We start from the raw sequence: 22,246 nt of genomic DNA, 5'->3' as shown, positions 1-22,246 counted from the left end.
GCACGGAGCGCGGACCGAGCCGCCGGGACGCAGCCCGCGGAGGACTAAGGCGGCGCTCCCCGCAGGCGCCGCGGCCACCCCGCCCCTCCCCTCCCGCGCGGCCAATCGCAGGGGCCGCCGTCACGTGCGCGGCGCGCGGCACGCCGGGAGGGGCGGGGCGGCGCGGGACGGGCGCGCACGTGCTGGCCGCGGGCTGCGGGGCGGGCGCGGGCGTTCAGGCTCAGCCTCTCCAGGTGCGGGGAGGCGCGGGGGCCGATGGCTTTTGGAGATCAGTGCAGTGCTTCCACCCCGCCGTTGACGTAGCCAAACCCCTGCGGGCTCCCCACCTTTGGGGGACGGGAAGCCAGGCCGAAGTTGGCACGGAGAACAGCAACTAACAGGTGCTTGCTGACTGACAGGCGTGCCTGGCTGGGTGTCCCACCAGCCGGGAGAGGTAGGCGATTGTTTCCCGCATTCTGTAGTCACCGGCCAAATGGAGGTTTAGCGGCGATTCGCAGAAGAGACCAACCAGTTCAGCGGAACCTGGAATTCATTCCCCAACCCCCTCTTTACTCCAGATTACGAGCTCTTTCCTAAGTGTTTTATTCACGAATCTTGCTTTGCATTCTCGGTAATGTAAACAAAGTGGCCTACGATAGGCCAGTGTAGACGCCAATCCACTGCTCATACACAGGTACCAGTGGAGCTGAAATGGAGGGAATGTGAACAGCAGGAAGATGATCCTGAGCCGCCATTGAGGTAAACTGGGTGATCAAGGCTGGCTTTGCACGGGTGGAATGTGGACCCTGGCTGGAGTTACAGGGGCAGAACCTAGGCTGTTTTGAGAGGAGTACAGAAACCTTCAAGGGTCATTATATAGTCCAGTGAGATGGGGCTGAGGGTTCTCACGGGAAAGCAGCCATGCCTGCTGTGGAAAGAACTTGATGGTCTATGGTCTAGCTTTGCATGGCTGGAGCTTATTAAAAATTTTCCCTGGGGAAGAAGTCTTCCCTGACCTCTCAGAACAAAGTACCCATTAAGGAGTGCCACTTCATCCGTTTATAGCCAGTATCCGTATCAGAGAAAAGGCCCATAGAGCAGAAATGATCTTATTCTCTCGTGACCTCAGTGCTTCCTCCAGCACCTGGCATACAGGCTACCAGTAACCATCTGTTCAATCAACACTGAAACCAGACAGGCTATGCAAAATACCAAAAATAAGGTAGGAAGGCCTACTTCTTGGTGGTTGTGAAGATGTGAGATTGGGTGCTGGCAAATAATCAAGTACCTGAAACTAGATGCTCATCCTACCTGATGAGTAAAGGGAAGGCAGGACTGATAAATTATGGCAGCGTCTGAAAGCTGGGCTGAAAAGCAGCAGGATACAGTGGGCGGTTTGAGTCAGCACTGAAGCAGCAGCTTGATGGCCCCAAGCAGGACACATACAAGTTGGGGATAAATTGAATAAATGAAGCATGTGGAAGCTGGTGCAAAGTTTTTAGGGCCCAGGGCTGAAACTGACTTCCACCTGCCCACTCATCCCAGCTAATCCTGCTGGACTGCATCATGGGTCTGCGAGAGGCAGTCTGGTGACGACCAGGCCCAGTTCTGAAACCCCATGGCACTTGTTACATCACTGTAATGTGTACTTTTTAACAATCTACCTATCTCAAAGGCTCTACAATAAGCATGTTTCAGGGACACCTTGGCGGCTCAGTGGTTGGGTGTCTGCCTTTGGCTCAGGTCATGGTCCTGGGGTCAAGTCCCACATCGGGTTCCCATGGGGGGAGCCTGTTTCTCCCTCTGCCTGTGTCTCAGCCTCTCTCTGTCTCTCTCATGAATAGATAAAATCTTAAAAACAAACAAACAAAAAACAGCAGCATGTTTCATGTCCTAGTTGTTTAGCAAAACCAGTAAATGTTTGGTTGCTTTCTTAGGCTCAGTTATTTTAAAGATTTTTACTTATTTGAGAGAGTGCGTACACGCACATAAGCAGGGGGAGGAGCAGAGGGGGACTGAGAGACAGACTCCCTACTGAGCAGGGAGCCCAGTGTGGGGCTCAATCCTAGGACCCCAGGATCATGATCCATGCCAAAGGCAGACACTTAACCAACTGAGCCACTTGAGTGCCCCTGAGGCTCAATTATTTTGATTAAAATAGTAACTTCAAGAATGTTACTCAAAAGCTGAGCCTGTTTCCTCATCAGTACAATGGCATCATTTCGACCAATATTCCAGTTTTGGGTCAGGCTCATGAGGTATTTATGGAAAGCTTAGTACAATACCTGGCAAGGTAATTACTTCAAACCATCAAGATTAGAACATTATTCACTTACAAAAAGTTTATATAACTGAAGATGTATAATTGATTTATGACACATTCTATGAGGGCGCCAGCTTGGGACTGTCATCGCCCAAACCAAAACAATTTACAAACAGCAATCACCACCCAGTGGAATATCTGTCAAAATCTCCTGGGGCCCATTTGCTTCAATGTGGATGGAACTGGAGGGTGTTATGCTGAGTGAAGTAAGTCAATCGGAGAAGGACAAACAGTGTATGTTCTCATTCATTTGGGGAATATAAATAATAGTGAAAGGGAATAGAAGGAAAGGGAGAAGAAATGTGTGGGAAATATCAGAAAGGGAGACAGAACATAGACTCCTAACTCTGGGAAATGAACTAGGGGTGGTGGAAGGGGAGGAGGGCGGGGAGTGGGGGTGAATGGGTGACGGGCACTGAGGGGGACACTTCACGGGATGAGCACTGGGCGTTATTCTGTATGTTGGTAAATTGAACACCAATAAAAAATTAATTTATTTAAAAAAAAAAATCTCCTGGGGCATGGCCCTCATGAACAGTAAACCCACTCTAGCCTTCAAAGACCATGCCCTGCTCTGCCTTTTATGAGTTATTTGTGTCTCTAAGGGCAGCAGCTGGGTCTGGCACACAGCCAGCAGGCACCCACGTCTGTACAAATGGACATCTTATGGGGACTTCCATCACGCGCTGACACATCCCCAGGGCAAAATCCCCAGGAGAGGATCATGTCAAGTGGTTCTAAGAACAAAAATATCGAGGACATTCACCCTCTAACAGGACTATACGATGAATGATGCTCAGGAACAAACTAAGGAGCCCTGATTATGAACTCCAGATAGTAAACTGCTGTTGCAAACTCTCCCTCTCCCAAGAGCTCCTGGGGGAAGGCATAAGGGCTGTCAATCACAATGTAAGCATGTGACGAAGGTAGGAGACTAAATGGTTAGACTTTATTCCACCTTCAAACCTCAACAATAATCAGACAAGCATTCCACTGGGCATCCAAAGCCTTCTAAGCTCAGTGGAATCACAAACTCCAGCTCCACGTCACCATCCGGTTTAAGTTTCTTCCTCTGAAAGACACAAAATGTCAGAGAAATGAGCCATGTCCTACTGGCGCCCTGCTTGTGATTTTTTTTTTTTTTTCTTTTTTTTTTTTTTACCATCTCCACTTGGAAGTTAAGCCTTTTGGACTGTTGTGGGGCTAAGGGGAATTTCCTTCAGTCACCAGCTGGAATAGCAGGCACGAGGCAGCTTTGAGCCTGTGTTAACTAGCACAGAGCATCTTTTCTCCTTCAGACCACTGGCTAACCATTCCACTGCCTTTCTCTAGATGCTTCTTCCTCACTCTAGCCTCTCAAAGGCCACTCTCCCCCTGAGCCCCTCAGGTGATCTAAAGGCTCTTAAAACAGCTTCTGGCTCTATAGAGTGAAGACTTCTCCAAAGTCTAGTCTCAGGGAGCTCTCCGGCAGTTCTATACCAGGGCTACAGAGCTCAGTCCCTAGCTAGCCTATAGCCACCCTGGACCTCAGAAAGAGGCCTGCTACACACACCTTCCTCCTCTTCCTCCTCCTCCTCTTCATCCTCGTCATCCTCATCAGAGCTGAATGTGCCATCAGGCAGGCTGTAGACGCGGATGACCTGCTTGTTGGGGTCCTTGAGGATGAGGTACTTGCCCTCCTCGAGTTTCATGCAGATGTCAATGACGCAGCGCAGGATGCCCCAGGCGTTCTCCACACTCAGGTTGATCTGGCTGGCAAACTCATTGGGCTTGAACTGCTGGGTGCCCAGGATGACATGGCGTGAGGAATCTTTCACGTGGTACCGGGACACATAACTAGCGGGAAGAAAGGGGTGTTGGTGGTGGAGGCAGGCCTGCACAGAGTCACAGCAACACCCAGGGCCAAATAATCAGTGCTTCCCAAGGGAGAGGGGAGAGGCAAGCCCTGCTCTCCCTGCCCACAGACCCCTCCTTGTAGCAGATGCATTCATGACCCCTGGACACAAAACTTACCCAAGCTTGAGATACTCAGATCCGGCCAGCAGAGCACAGCAGGTCCATCGGGCCAACTTGTAGCTGTTGTTTTTCAGCTCAGTGGCAATGACAGCCCCTCGCTGAGAGTCCAGCTTCTGACGCCAGTCAACGCCGTTACAGTGCTGTGGAAGGCAAGCCCAGCACAAGAGTGAGGGGCGGCTCCTCCTGCCCGAGGCCTGGGACCTCCTCCAGCAGAGAAGGAACTCCCTTGTGGGCTTGACTTGGGAAGTGGGTTAGTCTGCAGGTAGATCCCAAGTAAGACTGTCACCTCTAAAACAGCAAAGACATGGTCCCTCTGCACGCAGCCTCCCACACAGCAGGCACCCAGCAAAGTGTAACTCCTCTTGTCTAGACAAGGACACATCTTTTACAAGTGAACAAGTACCATATGAATGGCAAGGACAAGCGTTCAGCATGTGTTGTGTGGTAAGGAATGGTTCCATGGAGGAAACAGAATAGCTAACCAAGGGGAGGACATGGACAGAGGCTGGAGGTGGTGTGATCTGAGAGAGACAGGGAAAGACAGGTCATAGGCCGGGTCAGCCTTGCATGGAGGTGGAGGCCAGAGTCTGACCCTGTGTATATGCACGTGCATAAAAAGAAGGGATAATCTTCTCCAACCACCTCTCTCATACATGTAGAACTTGGGACTCTGAGCGAAGTGACTAGTTGAGGGTCACATGGCAGAGATTCTCAGATTGCCTTGGTTCATGGAAACCAGAGGCTAATAAATACTAGAGTTCTTTTAGAAGCTAGGCCTAAAAAATTCAGAGATAGATATGTTTCCCTCAAAAATCACCCTTACGAGACTGCTGTGGCATTTCATGAGCCTCTCCACACATCTGTGCTGGACAGAAGCAGCGTGGGGGGGTGGGTGGAGGAGGGTGCTCAGGAGGTCAGTAAATGCGCAGTAACAGGCATGATTAACAGTGTCCTAAACTGGGGTGATGTTGGCAGAACCAAGGGAGAGGAGATGTTTGAGGCTGAGCCTAAGGGAGCAGGAGAGAAATGAAGACATTGGAGGGAAAAGAGATTTCAGCAGAATAACAATGGAAAAGGAATCAGAGCAGATCTGAGGAATCACTGTTAGAATTCACTGTTGAGGCTTCGAGTAGGCATAATTCTAAGATGACCCCCAATGGCCCCTTCCCATGTGTGCATGGCCCCGTGCCGCTGAGGAAACATCACGCCCATAATTATGCTACCCCTTCTATGTCAAAGGTTTTCTGTACACATACTTAAAGTCCCTTAACAAAGGGAGACCACCTGGGTGGGCCTTACATAACCATGAGTCTCTTAAATCCAGGTGTAAGCCAGACACAGATGTCGGAGTTTGGAGGCAGGAGAAAAGTGCTGTGCTGTTGCTGATTTGCAGATGGAGGGGACCCTGGGGCAAGGAATGTGGGTGACCTCTAGGAGCCGAGAAGCCGCAGGCGACAGGTAGCAAGAGAATGGGGATGCTCAGTCCCACAATGGCAAGGAACCCTGAATTCTGCTAAGTAGAATGAGCCTAGAAGTTTCTTCCACAGCCTTCAGATTCATTTTAAGCCTGTAATTTGTTACAGAGCAAAAGAAAACTAATATGAGGCGGTATACAGACGTAATTGTGGCAAAAAGAACTCCCTGAAAGAAGGATCCATTGGAGGTCAAAAAGGAGGAGAACCAGCAGAGAAAACAAGTGAAGGGAGGGAAGAAACATATGGGTCCAGGTAAGGTAGCAGCACAGGGGGCAAAGCCACATGGCTACAGTGATGCCAAATGCTATGGGGAGGCCTGGTGGAAAGTCTAGGATGAGGCCACTGGCCCCAGAGCTAAGTTTGTAGCAAGGCTTCTGGTGTGCTCTTTCATCAGGTGACAGAGACTGGGGAGTGGGAATCAGTGGTGGTAAATGCTAGCCCCAAGGCTCTAATGAAGGCAGAGCAAAATGGCCCATAGACTCCATCTCATCAGACCCCGTTTGACAGAGGCTCAGCCTGAGCCGTCCTTCCCATGGAGGACCCTTTATTTGGTACACAGCCCCAGGAGCACTGCCACCCACTGTAGTCAGGCACATAAGCCTGGGCAGCTTCAGGAAGGGGAGCAGCCCAACAATCACAGAGCACTAGCGTGAGAGGGCAGCAGAAGCAGGAAAGATGAAGGAAGCACGTTTCTTTCAAGAGGCCTCCTGAAGAGTCAAATCTTCACTGATCTGAGAATCTCTGAGTTCAAGAAGTGAAGGAGTTGGAAGAAGAAACCAAAAGGTTGGAGAGAAGGTAGTGGCTGCTTTCAGTGAAAGAACAGATCAAAAGAGCTCCAGGGCTTCCAGGAAACCCGCCAACCCAGACGATGAGAGACCAAACCCCCACGCTTGCAGAGGGCAGAAGCCAACAGGAGGGCAGACTGGAACAGTTTCAGATGAAATCCCATGAGAAGGCAGTTACTACCGCTTCCTATGTGCAAAATAAGAAAACTTCTTAAACTGTAACCACATTCTCTACACATAGACACAAATCTCCTCAATGAGGAATTATGGGGAGGAAAAACTCAGATGGGGAAAAAAAAAATTCCTGGTAGCTGTATGATGCCCGGGGGGGCATGAGACCAAGGCTCAAACGCTAACCAGGGAGTTCGCCAGTGATGGCACACCCTGCAGGAAGAATGGCCAGGGCGACCAAATGCGCCTCACCCTGGAATCCCACTCGTTGAGTGTCTTGATGTTGATGAAGGACACTTCCCCGTTGGCTCCAGTCATGACACCATCGTGTTCACAGCGCACAATAAGGTCAATGTCGTCTCCAAGTTTCCACCTGCGGTACCTGCAGAGCCAACAAGGAGCCCGTTTGGTACCCAAAGCTCCCGGGTTTCAGAGAGGCCGCCCTGCCCAGGTGGCTGACATACCGATAGGCGACAGAGGCGACTTCGTTCTTGTCCATGTCGTCCTCCACAAATGGGTTTGGGTTAGGGAAGTTGTATCTTTCCTTCCCCTGCCAACAGACAAGGGTGTCACGAGACAGCAAGCACCCGTGGCTGAGCCCATGGACCAGCCCCTGCACTCAGCTTACAGTCCTGGCTGGCTCCCTGCAGCCCTTGAGGGGGTGGTGGGCTCCACATGCACTATGTCGTGGGCTGCTTACTCCTCCCAACTTCAAGCACAGACCCCCTGTATCTGAATTCGCAGCCATGACTGACCACTGTCCTGTTTCACTTTTTCTAGAGTACATGCCACCACTCGACATGACATAGGTTTGTTTAGTTTACTATCTTTCCTTTCTGTTATAATGAAGCCTCCTAAGGGCAGAAACTTTGCTTATTACTACTAGATCTCCAGCACCTAAACAGTATATTGTATAAAACAGCATGGGGATCCCTGGGTGGCACAGCAGTTTGGCGCCTGTCTTTGGCCCAGGGTGCGATCCTGGAGACCCGGGATCGAATCCCATGTCGGGCTCCGGGTGCATGGAGCGGGCTTCTCTCTCTGCCTGTGTCTCTGCCTCTCTCTCTATCATAAATAAATAAAATTTAATAAATAAGTAAATAAGTAAATAAATAAATTAATCAGCAAGTTTGTCAAACACCTGAAAGAACCTCTACATCCTGTCTGGCTGAGACAGGTATGCTTAGTATTTTAACCCTATAGAGAAGAAACATACCACACACCACAAAGCTCTGAAGTGGTGAATCTAGGGTTCAGTCAGGCAGTCTGACCTCAAAGCCACAGCTTGGAGCTCTTCTGTGACAGGAAGAGACCATGCCTGCCCCTGCTCAGTCCCACAACCCCACAGCCTACCACAACGCAGATATTCAATGGGGACACTGGGAAGGGGACAAAAGAGAATCTGGTGCCCAGATGCTCTCTCCGCCTTACCATTCTCAAGCACTGCTGGGAGAAGTTGTGATTGATGTAGGTTGCTTCCATGGCCAAGTTGCGGGGTGAATTGAAGGAATTGCCTTCATCTTGTGGGGGCTCATTGGCAGTCTCACTCACTGTCAGGAGGTCTGCAAAAGTGGCAGCGTGGTCACCCACCAGCGAAACCGAGTCATCAACAATGTGCCTGGCACTGCAGGGAGGGGCCACGATCCCAGCAACACAGGCCCATCCTTCCAGCATCTGCTAACCCAGCTCTCCCAAGCGCGGGGTGCAGAGGCGAGGAAGCAGGAAGCACTACTGGGTAACTTCGGATCCTCTCTAACATTAAATTCAAGCACATCATAAGACAACGATCCCCTTTCAGTCCCTTTGGATTCCTCAAAATAATATCTGATTTTGTCAGCTTTTTAACAAGAAGAAGGTCCTAAGCCTCTGGTGCGGAATGTAATTATATCATTCCATCTCACTGCTATCAAATTTCAGTGACATGGTTTCCCTTCATGGTGTGTCTATACACATTTATGTTGTTATCAAATACATGCACATGTAATCTTCCCTTTATAAATACACTGAAATAAAGGTAAAAGAAACATTAATTTAAAGAAAACATGGAATAAATGTTAAAGGTGGTATGGAGCATTGACAGAAGCCAGGAAAATGCCATTCAAATGAGTAACACCTGCACACATAGTATTGGGGCTATGGGAGGACTCAGAAATCTGGCACCTCGAGGAGGTAGTGCATGACAGGCCTTTGCTGAGGAGGCGGGGAGGGATTCAGCTGCAGCCATCAGTGCTTGTGAGGACACAGATCACTTCCCGTCCACTCTCTAGTAGCAGGGACTTGCTCGAAACCAACAGAACACCTGACACCTTGTGCTGCTCCCAGACAGGCTTCTTACCAAAATCAGAGTTGTCCCTTTTATCAAAGAAGAGCTTGGACCCAACTCTTTGCACAACAATGTCCCAGGAATACACGGAGCGGGTGCAACTCATCAGTGTGGCCAGAATGGCATCAGTGGCAAACACATTACCCTGGGTTTTTGCCAGCTGCAAAGAGGACAGAGAGAAAGAGAGATGTGAAGATACACTTAGGCCAAACAGCCCACGTGCACGGAGGACTCCCCTGCAGGGAGCTTTCTTGCCTTCAAGCACACGTGCACACCCCTCTAACCTGTCTTAAGGGGTGAGTCCGGCAAACCAGCCCACAAGCTTCCATGGCCAGTCACCACCCTGGGATACAGGGACTGCAGCTCTCTGAGCACTTGCCATATTCCAGGATGGCACCTTGCAGTGCTTTCGTCCTGCCTCCAGTGGCTGGTGGTAAGCACATTCAACCCATCTCATGGGTAAGCAAAGAAGGCCTCAGGTAGGTGGTGCGGGGGAGCCCGGTAGAGCTGGGATTCGAGTCCACCTCCGCTTAACCCCAACATTATGGTGTAGCCAGCAAGGTGCCTGTATTCCCATCTAGTCCTGTCCCGTTTGGGAGCATCTTGTCTAAAAGGGTTTCTGAGGTCCCAAGATCCATGGATGTGCCTGTGTGCTGTTCCTTCTGCAGCCTCAACTGTAGAAGCCAGCAGCACTCCTTCAGGGTGCCCACCTTTCGGATGACAGGGTCATCTGTGGTGGTGACAGTGTGGAAGATGCGCTTGATGCTCCGCAGCGGCTTCTCGCTCCTCGTGGTGATGCGGTCGAAGGCTTTATCGTAGTACTCCAGGGCACCACAACACTCGCTGACGGGACAGTGGAGAAGACACACAAAGGAAACGGGAAGATCATCAGCTGCTTTTGTTATTTTTGTTTGTATTTTAAAAGCCATTACTAGAAGGGTGCCTGGGTCGCTTAGTCCACTAAGCAGCCAACTCTGAATTTTGGCTCAGGTAATAAACTCAGGGTGGTGAGATCAAGCCCATATCAGGCTCCACACTCAGCAGGGAGACAGAGCCTGCTTGAGATTCTCTCCCTCTCCTTTTGCCCATCCCCTTGCTTGTGTGCGTTCTCTCTAAAATAAATCTTAAAACGAAAAGACATTGAATCCAAACTCTTATCCAGAAATCTAAAAAATAAGAAATGGTTTTTCTTTGATGAGAACAGAAGACAAGTTCTCAGAGTTCACTCAGGGCCCGTCCCCTAAGCTCTGGATATGGCCCCACAGAGCAGCATGAACAAAACTGATTGACTCAACCTCCACATTTTAATGACATGGTGACTGAGGCCAAGATGAAGAGACAGGTAGTTCTAGAGGCCTCCAGATGCACTGACTTCTAACCTGGTACTCCGGTCCCCACTGACATTGATCTGCTACTTGAGGTAAACAGCTCTTTGTAATGTCAGGAAAAGCTTTGCTTCTGACAAACTACTCTCTCTTCTTGCCAAAAGAGCCACACAACTTGATTTCTCTTTTGCTCACGATGCCAGGAAGTGGAAAGAAATCTCTCAAGTTTAACATCAGCGAACTTCTTTCTCCTAGTCTCGCCTTAGCCTTGATTTTTAAAAACACATTAATCTTGTGCAATGTCTTAGCAGCTTCAAATTCTCTTTTGGAAATACTATGGCTTAGGAACATAAGTCACCAGCAGCAGGTCCACACACCTAAGTGCGTGGCGGAAGGTAGCAAACGATGCCACTTACATGTCCTGTGGCTCTGATACTTCCAAGTAGCGCATCTTCATTAACTGAGGAAAGTCCATTTCTTCTTTTACCTCCCAGTCACTACGGACTTCAACTGAAGAGTCTCGGGGTTTCTGCAGTGCAAAACCAGTGGAGGGAAAAGAATTACAACTAGGGCATAACACAAGCAAAAGGCATGTTAACAGTGTGAAGGGTTTTTAGTCAATAAATCTCTTCAGAACATTTGCCATGTGTTGGCTGCTTTATAAAAGAATCCCTGACTCTTTGGAGTTTATGATCTAGAAAATGACTGAAGGGGTCAAGAAATAAAAATCAATCAGGACTTTTACTTGAAGGTGATGTCAGCACCCAGGGAACACCAGCTCTTTCACGTGTATGTATTTCAGAAAAGAAGCTTTAGCAGTTTTTTATTTCTCTCAGGACATTAACACACAACGAGCATTGTGTCCAGCAAAATCTTAATTGCTGCCACTGAAGCTTCTCTCTTGCTTACGGGTGTCTTCTATCCTCACAGTGCCCACATAAGCACCTGTACACGAATGCTTATGGCAACATTTTTCATAACAGCAAAAAGCGGAAACCATAGTGAACCGATAACAAAACGTGGTATATCCATACAAGTTTGGCTGTAAGGAGGCATGAACAAACACCACGAGGTGGATGAACTATGAAAACATGCTCAGTGGGAGGATCCAGACACAAAAGACTACATTCTGTTTAGGATTCTGTTTATGTGAAATGTCTAGAAGCACAAATCCAGAGACAGAAGGGACTGGTAACAGCCAAGGGCTGAGGAGAACAAGGACTAAGTGCTGAAGGGTACCGGGCTCTTTTCAGAATGAGGAGAATGTTCCGAGACTGGCTGCAGTAACACTGGCCCGTATCTGTGAATGTACCAAAAACCACTGAACTTGTATGCTTTAAGTAGGTGGATTGTATAGCATGTGGATTTTGTTTCAATAAAGTGGTCATAAAACCAAATAAACCAGCAAAATTGAGTTTCTAGAGAAAACTCTGGTGTGGATACACTACCTGTGACTTCTGGTCCCACTTCTGCCTCACTCCGAATTGTTTCTGGAATTTTTTCTGCAGCCGTATGCGCTCTCTAGAAAGGTAAAAAGATTGTGCTGTGGGTGCAGACCTTTAAGTCAATGGCTTCTCAAAAGGCAGAAGCTGCCCTTCTCTTCCACTAAACCTCGTCTTCAACATCAGGACTTCTCGCAACAAAGAAAATAGGGGCTTAGTGAAAAAGAGTCTAGTGAAAGCATGCCATGTTAGAGTGCTAGAAGTACGCTGCTCCCCAGTGCCGAGCAGGTAGGCTTTGCCCCCCCTGCAGAGTCTACTGGCAGCCCCAGCCTGAGGCAGGGCTGCTGCATGACACAGCTCCCAGGGCCCAGTGTGAAGGATGCCCCTGGACTTGTGCCACAGCAGAACCGAGCCTACGTGAGCCCCAGGGCTTGACTTACTTGCCCTCATTTCCTACCAGTGTGCATGGCCACTGCCAAGTACCATCCAGCTCCTCTATCTGCCAAGAATAGCCCTTGGAGGACGATGGCAGGCTAAACCAGTGGTTTCCCTGGAATCAGGGCGGTTTTGTTTTGTTTTTTTTGCAATTATGGGGAAGACAACCATCCTCCTGCTTTGGCTCAGTGATTTCAGAGTACAGTCAGTCTTGAAGAACAGCGTGTTCCAGGAGGATGGAAAACCTCACCTCTCTTTCTGCTTGGCACTCTTAGGCAAGGTCTGCAGGTTGAACTGCAACATATTCCGTCGATCTTTGTCTCTGCGGAGGTTCCGCTGGGAATTAAGAAAAAACACCCATGTCAAAATCTTGGGGATTTGACAGACAAAAGGCAGTGCTCAATGGGAGCACTTGGGTTTAGCCTAGACATACATTTGCACGTTTTTTATTGAAGTAGGCTTATGGGCTTTTATTAGAGTTACAGTTTGCCTCTTTACGTAGTAAGATGCAGCCCGACTGGACCTTCTACTTAATAAAACCTGCACACGGCAATCAAATGAGGCAACAGGCCCCTTTCTACGTGACATAAACACCTTCTCTTAGCACAAAGGCATGATGCCCTAGCCACTGGGCAACAAAAACCGAAACTATCTGAATGCCAGGGTAGTTCATTTGGTTAAGCACCTGCCTTTGGCTCAGGTCATGATCTCAGGGTCCTGGGATCAAGTCCTGGGTTGGGCTGTGCTCAGTGGGCAGCCCTGTTTCTCCCTCTGCCCCTACCCCCTCACACCCCTGCTCATGCTCTTTCTCTCAAATAAATAAAACCTTTAAGAAAAATGCATCTTTGGACCCAGTGTAAGTTTACTTTAGCACAACGTGTCACTGGTCAGCTACTTGAAAGTCACTGGAAGACCTATGAGAATGCACTTTCCTCTCACCAGTATGCACAAGGTGGCAACCAATGATAATGGCTCCAAGATGGTAAGATTGCTGGCCCTTGGCCTACCTGTGCAAATCGCATCCGATTCCGCTGGTAGGCAGTCTTCTGTGTGCGTGCTGTGTCCACCAGTTGGAAACTAGTTTCATCCTCTTCATGGAAATAAGCATACTGACTTCCACCACCAAACTGAGAGGAGTACTTATCTGTAAGCAAAGGCAGTGATGTGTAACAGCTACCACCTACAGACTTTACACACATGCTGGTGTAAAGCCCTGCTACTTCAAGCATGCACTCAGGATCCTTCGCAGAAGCGCATGCATATGGACTCGCCCCAGATCCACTCAATCAGAATCAGCCTCTTAAGAAGATCCCAGGAGATTCATGTGCACATTCAAGTTTGAACAGTTCTGGTCTAAAGAACTTTTTGAGTCAAAACAGAGTCTGAGGACCTCAAGCCCATTTCACACCCTGCCTTATTCTGTAAGAACAGGAGTTAAGATTTACTCTCCCAGAAGGGACAAATATGTGGCATGCATAATGCAAATATGCAATTATCTGCATCAACTGCCTAATGGGTTATGATATACTTTACTGTTGACCTCAATCCTGATAAACTTAACTTAGTATTCCAACTAGCCACTTCCAACAATCTCAACTGGCACAGAAAAACAAACAACAACCCATTTAGTCCATCAGGATCTTAAAATCTGGAGTCTACTGATTGGCTTCAAAGGTTCAGTAACTCCCAGGCACTGGAGTGCAAAAAGGGAATGAGTTCAAGGATCTGTGAAAAGGTTCATGGCTCCCTAAAAGTGGGAGGAAAAAAATTCCACTATAACAGATTAAACCTCTTTAATGAACAATCTAAGTTTGGAGTCCATTAAAAAAAAAAGTAGGTATTGTCTACAGTTCAGACTATGCCCTTAAAAACCATGAATTATCATTAGCATTTTGTTCCTGTTCTAGAATGCTTTTGGATGGAGGTTACTAGAAAAAGTAACAATCCTCCCAAGGCCCTGATCTGGGTAGTCAGTTGAACACTTACTCGTGTACCTCTTATCTTGGTATGTGGCACCTGTCCAGTCTGCAACCTGTAAAAGCAACAAGAGAAGAAAGAGCACACAGGTCAATCAGACATGCTTCTCCTAACCCAGAAACCCCTGTAAGTGAAGACATAGTCTGGGAACAATGTAAGAAGGACCGGCTCCCAAGGCCTTTGTAAGTGCCCAGCTTTCCAATGATGACTGCAAGTACCCAGATGTGAGAACCTTCCCCAGCTGGTGTCCCTATAAGGAACGCACAAGTTATGCTTTTGAGATAATACAATTGGAATTAACTAACAGAGAGTAGCAGCTATAGCTTAAAAGATTTACTTTAACAGGTGAGTACCTTTCCTAGCCGATCTCCTTTGCTGAATGGCTGGTAGGGCATATCCCGAAACTGCTCGGGCACCGCACATGGACCCCAGCCTGATGGGTTGTCCTGGATCACGGGTGTCATGAACTTTGCCATCTTCTAAAACCTTAAAAATACAAATAATGTGAGTAGCTTCACGAAGAAAGGCCTCCAAACACAAAAAGCCTACTGAGGTAATCTAAGACACAATGATAAAATTCAAAAAGCAACACACAATATGGAACACCCAACTGTTGAGCTCTACTAACTATTTTCCTATAGATAATATTGGAAATACTTAGAAGACCACTAACAAAACCAAATTACCATATTGCATTGATTCTGTGACACCCGCTTTTCCCACTATAATGTCTTTGAAATGAGGCTGCATCTTATGCTTGATAGGCTGTCTTAATTGGCAGGTGTTCTTTTTTAGTGCTACATAACATAGTAGTGCTTTTAAAACCGAGTGGTGTCTTAGATTTGATGGAATGAGTAACCTTGTCTCAAGTGTAATAACCTCATTCTAGTTCTCAGAAACACCTCTGCCAAGGTATACAATTTGTAGCTTCCTCAAGCCTTGTCTTTTCATCTGTAAAATAAATCAAGACCCTACAAGATCATTGTGAAGGCCTTGATAGTTACATGTAGGAGAATAGTTTCATTTTAAAATGCCACACAATTATAATTGGGACTTGCAAAAATATATTTACATGCAGAGTGCTGAGAAAAAAAGGAGTCCAGAAATATATCCTGATATCTAACTTTTCTTTCTTGTTTTTCTAATTTTCTATCAATATAAATCCTTATGCAGAACAAGTGGACACAGAGCCAAGTTAAAAGCTGGTCAGAAAGCTGAGGTTACCATAAACTCTAGGTCATAAAAGTGGCCATACATCACATGTTTGTAGATATTATCAGTACCAGTTAATGTTCTTATCTACCCTGCATAAAGTCAGTGAATGCCCCCAACAATCCTGAGGGAGCGGCTAGCGTCATCCCCACTTTTCAGATAAGAAAACTGAGGCACACACAGAAGCTAAGAAATCGTTCAAATTTGCAATGCTAGTTGATGAAAAAATTGAAAAAAGCAGTCTGGCTGGAACCCACACTCTGCGTAATGCTATAGCTCCTCCCAAGTGAGTAAAAGCCACGGGCTACAGAACAGATCTTTGCCTGACAGTTCCGATCAAAGACCTATGCACTTATCATCCATCTGTCGTAATCCTCAGGTTGAGTTCCCAGAGGAAAATTCATTTCGGGAGCCTGGAGAGTAACCACAGGGAACAGGTACAGCGACTGTAGTAAGTTCTCCTCCGTGTCCCATACTGGGGAGAGTCAGGCTTCCTACAGAAGCGACACCGGGAATCAGAGCAACAGGGAACGTTCCTGAGAGCTCCCTCCTCCGATTCTCAGCTTAAGCTATACTAGGGGAAGAGGACTGAGAAGAGGGGTGGCAGTTTCACGACGATTCATGTTAAAATGAGTATTTACTGAGCTCCTACGATGTGTCAGACACTATGCTAAAGAAGTTAACAGCACTAACCACACCCACACGCCCTTTTTGGAGATTAAAATTTTGCAGCTCGGCCAATTAGGTTGTCCATCTGCCCACTGCTTCAAAACACAGTTGATTTCCAGGGTTGTCTGTCTTAAGCCCAGCATTCTTCCCATTGTTATAGCTGGGAGCAGCCCGAGAAGAAACGGGGCTTTAGGCGGTACCTAGTAACACACTAATGATATTTAAAAAATCTGGCTGTTCTGCCACAGTTGACGAAGGAAACAGACCCAAGGCTTGGCATGCATTTTCCAGCGGGTGGGAGGAAGTCCCTTGGCTTCAACGCGTGTAAAGTAAAAGTGAGCAGGATGGAACCAGAAGCAGAAACAGCCGGTGAGGTGCGCCGGTGACAGCCGTACCGGCTACAGGGGCGGGGGAGGCCCCTCCGGGCCTCGGCGGGGGCGCTCGGCGGGGGCGCTCGGCGGGCAGGCCACTACAGATCAGAAGCCACCGGCCCCGGGGGGAGACCGCCTCAGATCAGACCAGACCTGCGCCGCCACCGCCGTCCATTTCGCAGAAAAGGGAAGAACCTTTGGGCTGGGAACCCCTGGGAGCAGGTCGAGCCCTGCTCAGCCTGGAGCCCCCCATAACCTTCACACAAACTCAGCGAGCCGCAGGCCCCTCTGAAGGCCCGGAGACCCAACGGCGCTAAGAGATACTGTCAAAGACGCTCAGGCCGTGGCCGCAAAGCGGCGCCTAAGACCGGGGGACCCCACCCTCAAGGCCGCGCCCCGCATCCCTAAGTGTGTCGGGCCCCGGGGTCCCCGAAGGCGGAGTCCTGCCCCGCCCAGCGGAGGAGCAGCGGCGGCCGCGGGGGACGGGGGTCTCTTCCGGGAGGCCTCCCCTCCGAAGGCCGGGCCCAGCGCAAGCCGGCTCCAGAGACCCGCGGAGCCCTACGGAACACTCCTCTCACCTGTAAAGGCCTCCGCCGGCCCCGATGGCGAGAGATGGTCCGGGCCGGAGACCGCGCACCCGGGTGCCCTCCGAGGAACCCGGTAAAAAGGGAGGAAAGATGCGCGCGCACCGGCCGGCGCCGCAAACACCATCGGCGCTGTCGTAAACTGCCCCCTAGCTTCCTCCGGAGTCGACCGCGGAACGCACGGGTCGTAAAGCGACGGTCTCCGTCGCACGCCCGGAAGTTCGTCACTGTTCTCTGCGAGGTGGCCTTACGGTCTCCGAGGAGCCCAGACGCCGGAGGTGTGTTTACAGTTACGTCACGGGCGCGTCCGGCGGCGCCCCGAGAGGGCGTCCCGAGTTTTTGAAACGTGGCGGCCGTGCCCTGGAGGCAGGAGGCGGGGAGCGCGAGGGCAGCTCCGCGTCCCTGTGCTTCCCCGACGCTCCGGCGCCTCGGTGTCCGCGGGGACCGGGGCTCCGGCCTTTTCCAGCCGTTCGTGGGGCTCGGGTCCCACAGCAGGGGCCAGGTCGAGGCCCAGAGGGCGGAGGGGTCCCAGGGAGCCCGGGCCGCGAATGCAGGCGGGCCGCCCTCCGGGGTCGGACTCCGCGCACGACGACGTCCGCCGCTGACGTGGAGGATGCGGCCCCCGGGCTCGCGCCCGGGATTGTGCCACCGCGTCGTCCGGCTGGAGGCCGGGAACCTTGCGTGTTCGGTAGCGGTGGGGACTCAAGTGCGCAGTGATGTGCTCGCTGTCCCGTCTGCGACTACCGGCCTCGAATTTCTCCTGGAATCCTAGTCGGCGATTTCAAAACCACCGAAAGAGAATCCAATCCGAGGATGTGTTTTTATTCCAGCCGCAGGTCCTTTGCTATCCGGCCGGCTAGGGTTCCTTACCAGTCTTCCAGCCTGACCTCTTCATTGGAAAATAAATCCCTTAGATCCGATTTCCTGCTCGGCTCTGCCACTCACTAGCTGTGCAGGCTTCACCTCTCCGGGCCTCAGTTTTCTTATCTGCAGACTGGAGATAATAAATAATATTGGGGCCCTATGAGGGTAAAAATAAGTTCGTGTGAAAATAGTAAATGACACCCACAGGTTATTCCATCTCTCTCAAGCTGTTTACTCATCTGCAAAATGAAAATGTTACTGGGTACTCTTGTTTCCACAGATTGTCTCCCAACCTGCTCAGTTTCCAATTTTCCTAATTTTTGTTGATGGCACCCACTTAATGGTGCTCGGTGCAAAGCCTTGTAGTTATCGCTGGTAGTTCCTTTTCCCTTTCAGCCGTATTCCCACATTCAGTCCTTAACCCGGGGCTGCTCTTTGTTCTGCTTTCAAAATACATCTTGAACGCTGGCACCTCCCCCACCAGCACCAGCGTCCTGCTTGGACTCCGCGTGTCCACTCTTGCTCCTCTAGGTTCCTCCCCCAGTGGTACCCAAAGCGATCTGTTGACAGTCCCCTAGCAGCTTCCTGTTACGCGCTCAGAGTGAAACATGAGTGTCCTCCTGTGGCCTGTCTGGTCCCTGGCTACCTTTCAACTTTATATATATATATTTTTTTTTTTTTTTTTTTTTTAAGATTTACTTATTTGATAGCAAGTGAAGCAGGGGTGGGGGTAGGGAAAGAGGGAGAGAGAATCTCAAGCCGACTCCACACTGAGGGCAGAGCTCCACAGGGGCTCCGTCTCACGACTTGAAATCACAACCTGAGCTGAAACCAAGAGGTACTTAACCAACTGTACAACCCTGGTGCCCCTATACCTGCCTTTCCATGTGCTGTAGTCACCCTGCTCATTTTTTCTCTGCCTCAAGTACATCAACTTCATATCTAGCTCAGCAGGGCCTCGGCAGTGGCTGTGCCGCCTGCATGGAACACTCTTTCCCAGATTTAACTGTAGCTGCCTTGTCCCATCATTTACATCTCTGTTCCAAGAGTTCTCTCCTCCGTGAACGAGATCTTCTCTGACCACCATTTCTAAGGAGGCTGTTCCTCCCTGCGTCCCTCCTCACCCTCTTACTCTGCTCCATTTCCTTCGTAGTTCTCATCATGCTCTGAAAAATTTTCTTAAAAGATTTTATTTATTTGAGAGAGAGCATGAGCGGGGGGTGGGGGAGGTAGGGGGTGCAGAGGGAGAGAGAGAAGCAGACTCCCCACTGAGCAGGGAGCCTGATGTGGGGCTCCATCTCAGGACTCTGGGATCATGACCTGAGCTGGAGGCAGATGCTTCACTGACTGAGCCACCCAGGTGCCCCTGAAATATTTTTGTTTTCTTGTTTAGGTTTTGTCTCTGCCTCTAGAGTATAAACTCCATACGAATAGAGCCTTTGTCTGTCTTGCCTAGAGTAGGGCCAGTAATACAGACTTATCGAATTGTTGAGTGAATGCATGGGGATTTTATGAGAATTGAATGAGAAATTTATCACATTAGCCTGGGCACATAAACAAGCACTCAACATTAGTGAAATTAAGATCAATATTAATTGTAAGGTGTTTTAAAATGTAAGGGGAGATGTATTTTTGCTCAATTGCTTAGAACATGTCTTTCTTTTTTTTTTTTTTTACTGTGGGTTCACAGGCCATCTGCTGCAGTCTCTCCCTTGTGTCAGAGTTTAATCATCTTTCCCATATTTTGGCCCAGACGTCTCCCCAGATGGAGAAGGATTTGGAGTGTCCTGTCTCATTCTCAGTAGTGGGCCTATGGCTTTGGGTTGGAGATCTTGCCTTCATTCCTCTTCTCAGCCCACACCTCTGCTGCTTCTCTGTCTTTCCCACTGTCCACATGTAGCTGGGATGACCCTTCTTTGCATTAAATCAGAGTGTGCCCGACCTGCCATCTTCCTCCTTCAAAACGGTTTAGTAGCTTACCTCTAGCCTGGGATAAAATCCTGCACTCTGTTCTGTGGCCTGCAAATTTCGAAATGGCAGCTTCTCATTGGCAGTGTTCTCTTTCTGGGTCATACCCAGGTTCATTACTGCCCAGAGACCTTTTTACCTGTGGTCCTCTGGTGCCCAGAATGCATCTCCCCTAGATCTTCATGCACTCATGTCTTCATCAGAGATTTCCTGACCACTCCTCCCAGTAGCCTCATGCTGTGCTTATTTACTTTCTCACTATCACATGCCTGGCACTATTCCAGGGATTTACATTAACTTATTTAATTCTCACCACAGCTGTGTGAGGTCAAGCCTACTATTCCCGTTTTGCAGATGAAGATAGGGAGGAGTTCTCTAGGCCGAACAGTATATTGTGAAACTGGGGTTTTGAACTGAGGAGGCCACGTGGCTCCTGCTGCTTTTTGCTTCTGTGTTGGTGTTTTGCTGGATGACTAACATTTGTCTTGTAAAAAATTATCTTGTTTGTTTTTTTTATCTCCTTATTAGAAATGGAAGCCTCATAAAAGGTGGGATCTTACATGCTTTGTTCACTGTTGTATCCTCAGCATCTAGAATTACCACACCATTGGTGCTTGAAGATGTTTGCTGGATACACAAGTGACCTCTGTGGACAGGTCCTTTCCTCTGTGTGTCCACAGCACTTGGTGGAGCCCTCCATTGCTGTGCTTACAACATGTCTGGTTCTGGTACCTGTGTCCCCCACCTCTGATAATCCAGACCCTGAATTTGCATTGTTTCATGAGCACAGTGCCTGGTACGCAGAGCATGCCCAGGAAATGCTTAATGAATCCAGCGCCTCTGGATATTGCCTTTAGAGGCTGTAAAATTAAAAACCTTAACATTCTTGCCAGAAAAATGTAGGTTTGAGGGCAGATCCCCATTTCTCAAAAGATTTCACAGTGTCTTCCCACTTTGGAGAGGCACAAACACTGCCTTTGGGCAATTGAATGACTGATTTGTCATTATCAACAATGGCTATCATCAGTCTTTCAATTTGTGACAAGGTCCTTAACCTCATGACTACAATATCTTTTTCTTTTTTTTAAAAGATTTTATTTATTCACTCATGAGAGAGAGAGAGAGAGAGGCAGAGACACAGGCAGAGGGAGAAGCAGGTTCCATGCAAGGAGTCCAACACAGGACTTGATCCCGGGACTCCAGGATCACGCCCTGGGCTGAAGGCAGGTGCCAAACCGCTGAGCTACCCAGGGATCCCCACGACTACAATATCTTAATAAAAATTTTACAGTTGGTCCAGTGAGGCTCAGAGAGGTAACGTCACTAACACAAGGTCACACAGCTAGTGAAAGGCAAAGCTGGGATTTTATTTACTCATTCAACAGACATTTGTGGAGCACCTTCCATGTGCCCAGTATAGGCTAGGTGTGGGACACAGCAGGGAGCAAAGTGCACGAGGGTCTTGCTCTGAAGGAGGGGAAGGTAGACATTGGGCAGATGTACAGAGATGTGAGAAGTAGGTAAAGATGCTGCACCAGGTCTCTGTGTTAGAGAATGGTCTGGGGTGTGGCACTTATAAGGGGGGAGTTCAGGGAGGCCCCTCTGGGGAGGTGACTTTTGAGCAGACACTGGAGAGTATGAGGGAGTGAGCTGGGAGATCCTGGAGACCAGCATTCTGGAAGAGGGAACAGAACCCTTCTCTTCCCTTATGTGGCCTTCTGAGGAGGGAAGGACAAATTTTTGTGTGCCAGGGACTTCAAGAGATTTCCTTAATCATCCATCCAGTCCAGCCTTCACTTTAGACAGGCATCTCCTTGTCACACCTGTCTAGCTGGTTGTGTTACGTCTGCTTGGATGTGCCCAGTGCTGGGGAACTCATTCTCTGATGCCACTTTACCCTCTATGGACTTTTCGGTAAACATTTCCAATTCCTTTGTCTATTTCTTGGTGTCACTTCAAGTGCCACTTGGTCCTCATTTCCCCACATTGGGGAATTTTGTCAGAATTCTAACAAAATGGCCACTTCTGGAATCACTCCTCCCCTCTTCTGGGTTCTCTGATTCCTGCTTGGTTTCTTTCTTCTCTCTTTTTATTTTTAAAAGATTTTATTCATTTATGAGAGAGAGAGCACAATCAGGGTGAGGGGCAAAGGAAGAAGTGGGCTCCCTACTGAGCAGGGAGCCTGATGGAGGGCTCAATTCCAGGTTCTGAGATCATGACCTGAGCTGAAGGCAGATGCCTAACTGACCAAGCCAGGTGTCCCTCCTGCTTGGTTTCTACCTACCTTCCTTTTTGGAGACTTAACTTCCCTCTCTACACCCCCCTTC

General features: G+C 49.0%; 1 protein-coding gene and 1 long non-coding RNA gene across 3 annotated transcripts; one reads left to right on the top strand and one right to left on the bottom strand.

Annotated features, from left to right (window-relative positions):
* The first annotated feature begins 167 nt into the window (after positions 1–167).
* Positions 168–7,300, top strand: LOC112668638 (uncharacterized). Of its 2 annotated transcripts, XR_003141755.3 has the most exons (3): positions 4,457–4,591; positions 5,643–5,776; positions 5,902–7,300. It is a non-coding gene; the product is annotated as an uncharacterized LOC112668638 (long non-coding RNA). The 2 variants fall into 2 exon arrangements; XR_003141757.3 differs by lacking the exons at positions 4,457–4,591; positions 5,643–5,776 and adding an exon at positions 168–738.
* On the bottom strand, positions 3,230–17,293 carry EIF3D (eukaryotic translation initiation factor 3 subunit D). Its single transcript, XM_025461025.3, has 15 exons — positions 17,082–17,293; positions 14,605–14,737; positions 14,261–14,306; positions 13,282–13,418; positions 12,525–12,610; positions 11,846–11,918; positions 10,814–10,926; positions 9,783–9,915; positions 9,085–9,232; positions 8,181–8,311; positions 7,214–7,299; positions 7,002–7,131; positions 4,316–4,458; positions 3,855–4,138; positions 3,230–3,374 (listed from the first exon to the last, which is right to left on the bottom strand). The coding sequence occupies exons 2-15, from the start codon at positions 14,725–14,727 to the stop codon at positions 3,361–3,363; spliced, it is 1,647 nt and encodes a 548-aa protein (XP_025316810.1). The 5' UTR covers positions 14,728–14,737; positions 17,082–17,293; the 3' UTR covers positions 3,230–3,360.
* Between the last annotated feature and the right edge of the window lie 4,953 nt (positions 17,294–22,246).

Source organism: Canis lupus, chromosome 10, assembly GCF_003254725.2.
Source record: "Canis lupus dingo isolate Sandy chromosome 10, ASM325472v2, whole genome shotgun sequence".
Classification (NCBI taxonomy): domain Eukaryota; kingdom Metazoa; phylum Chordata; class Mammalia; order Carnivora; family Canidae; genus Canis; species Canis lupus.
This window is presented reverse-complemented; position numbering and strand designations above follow the sequence as displayed.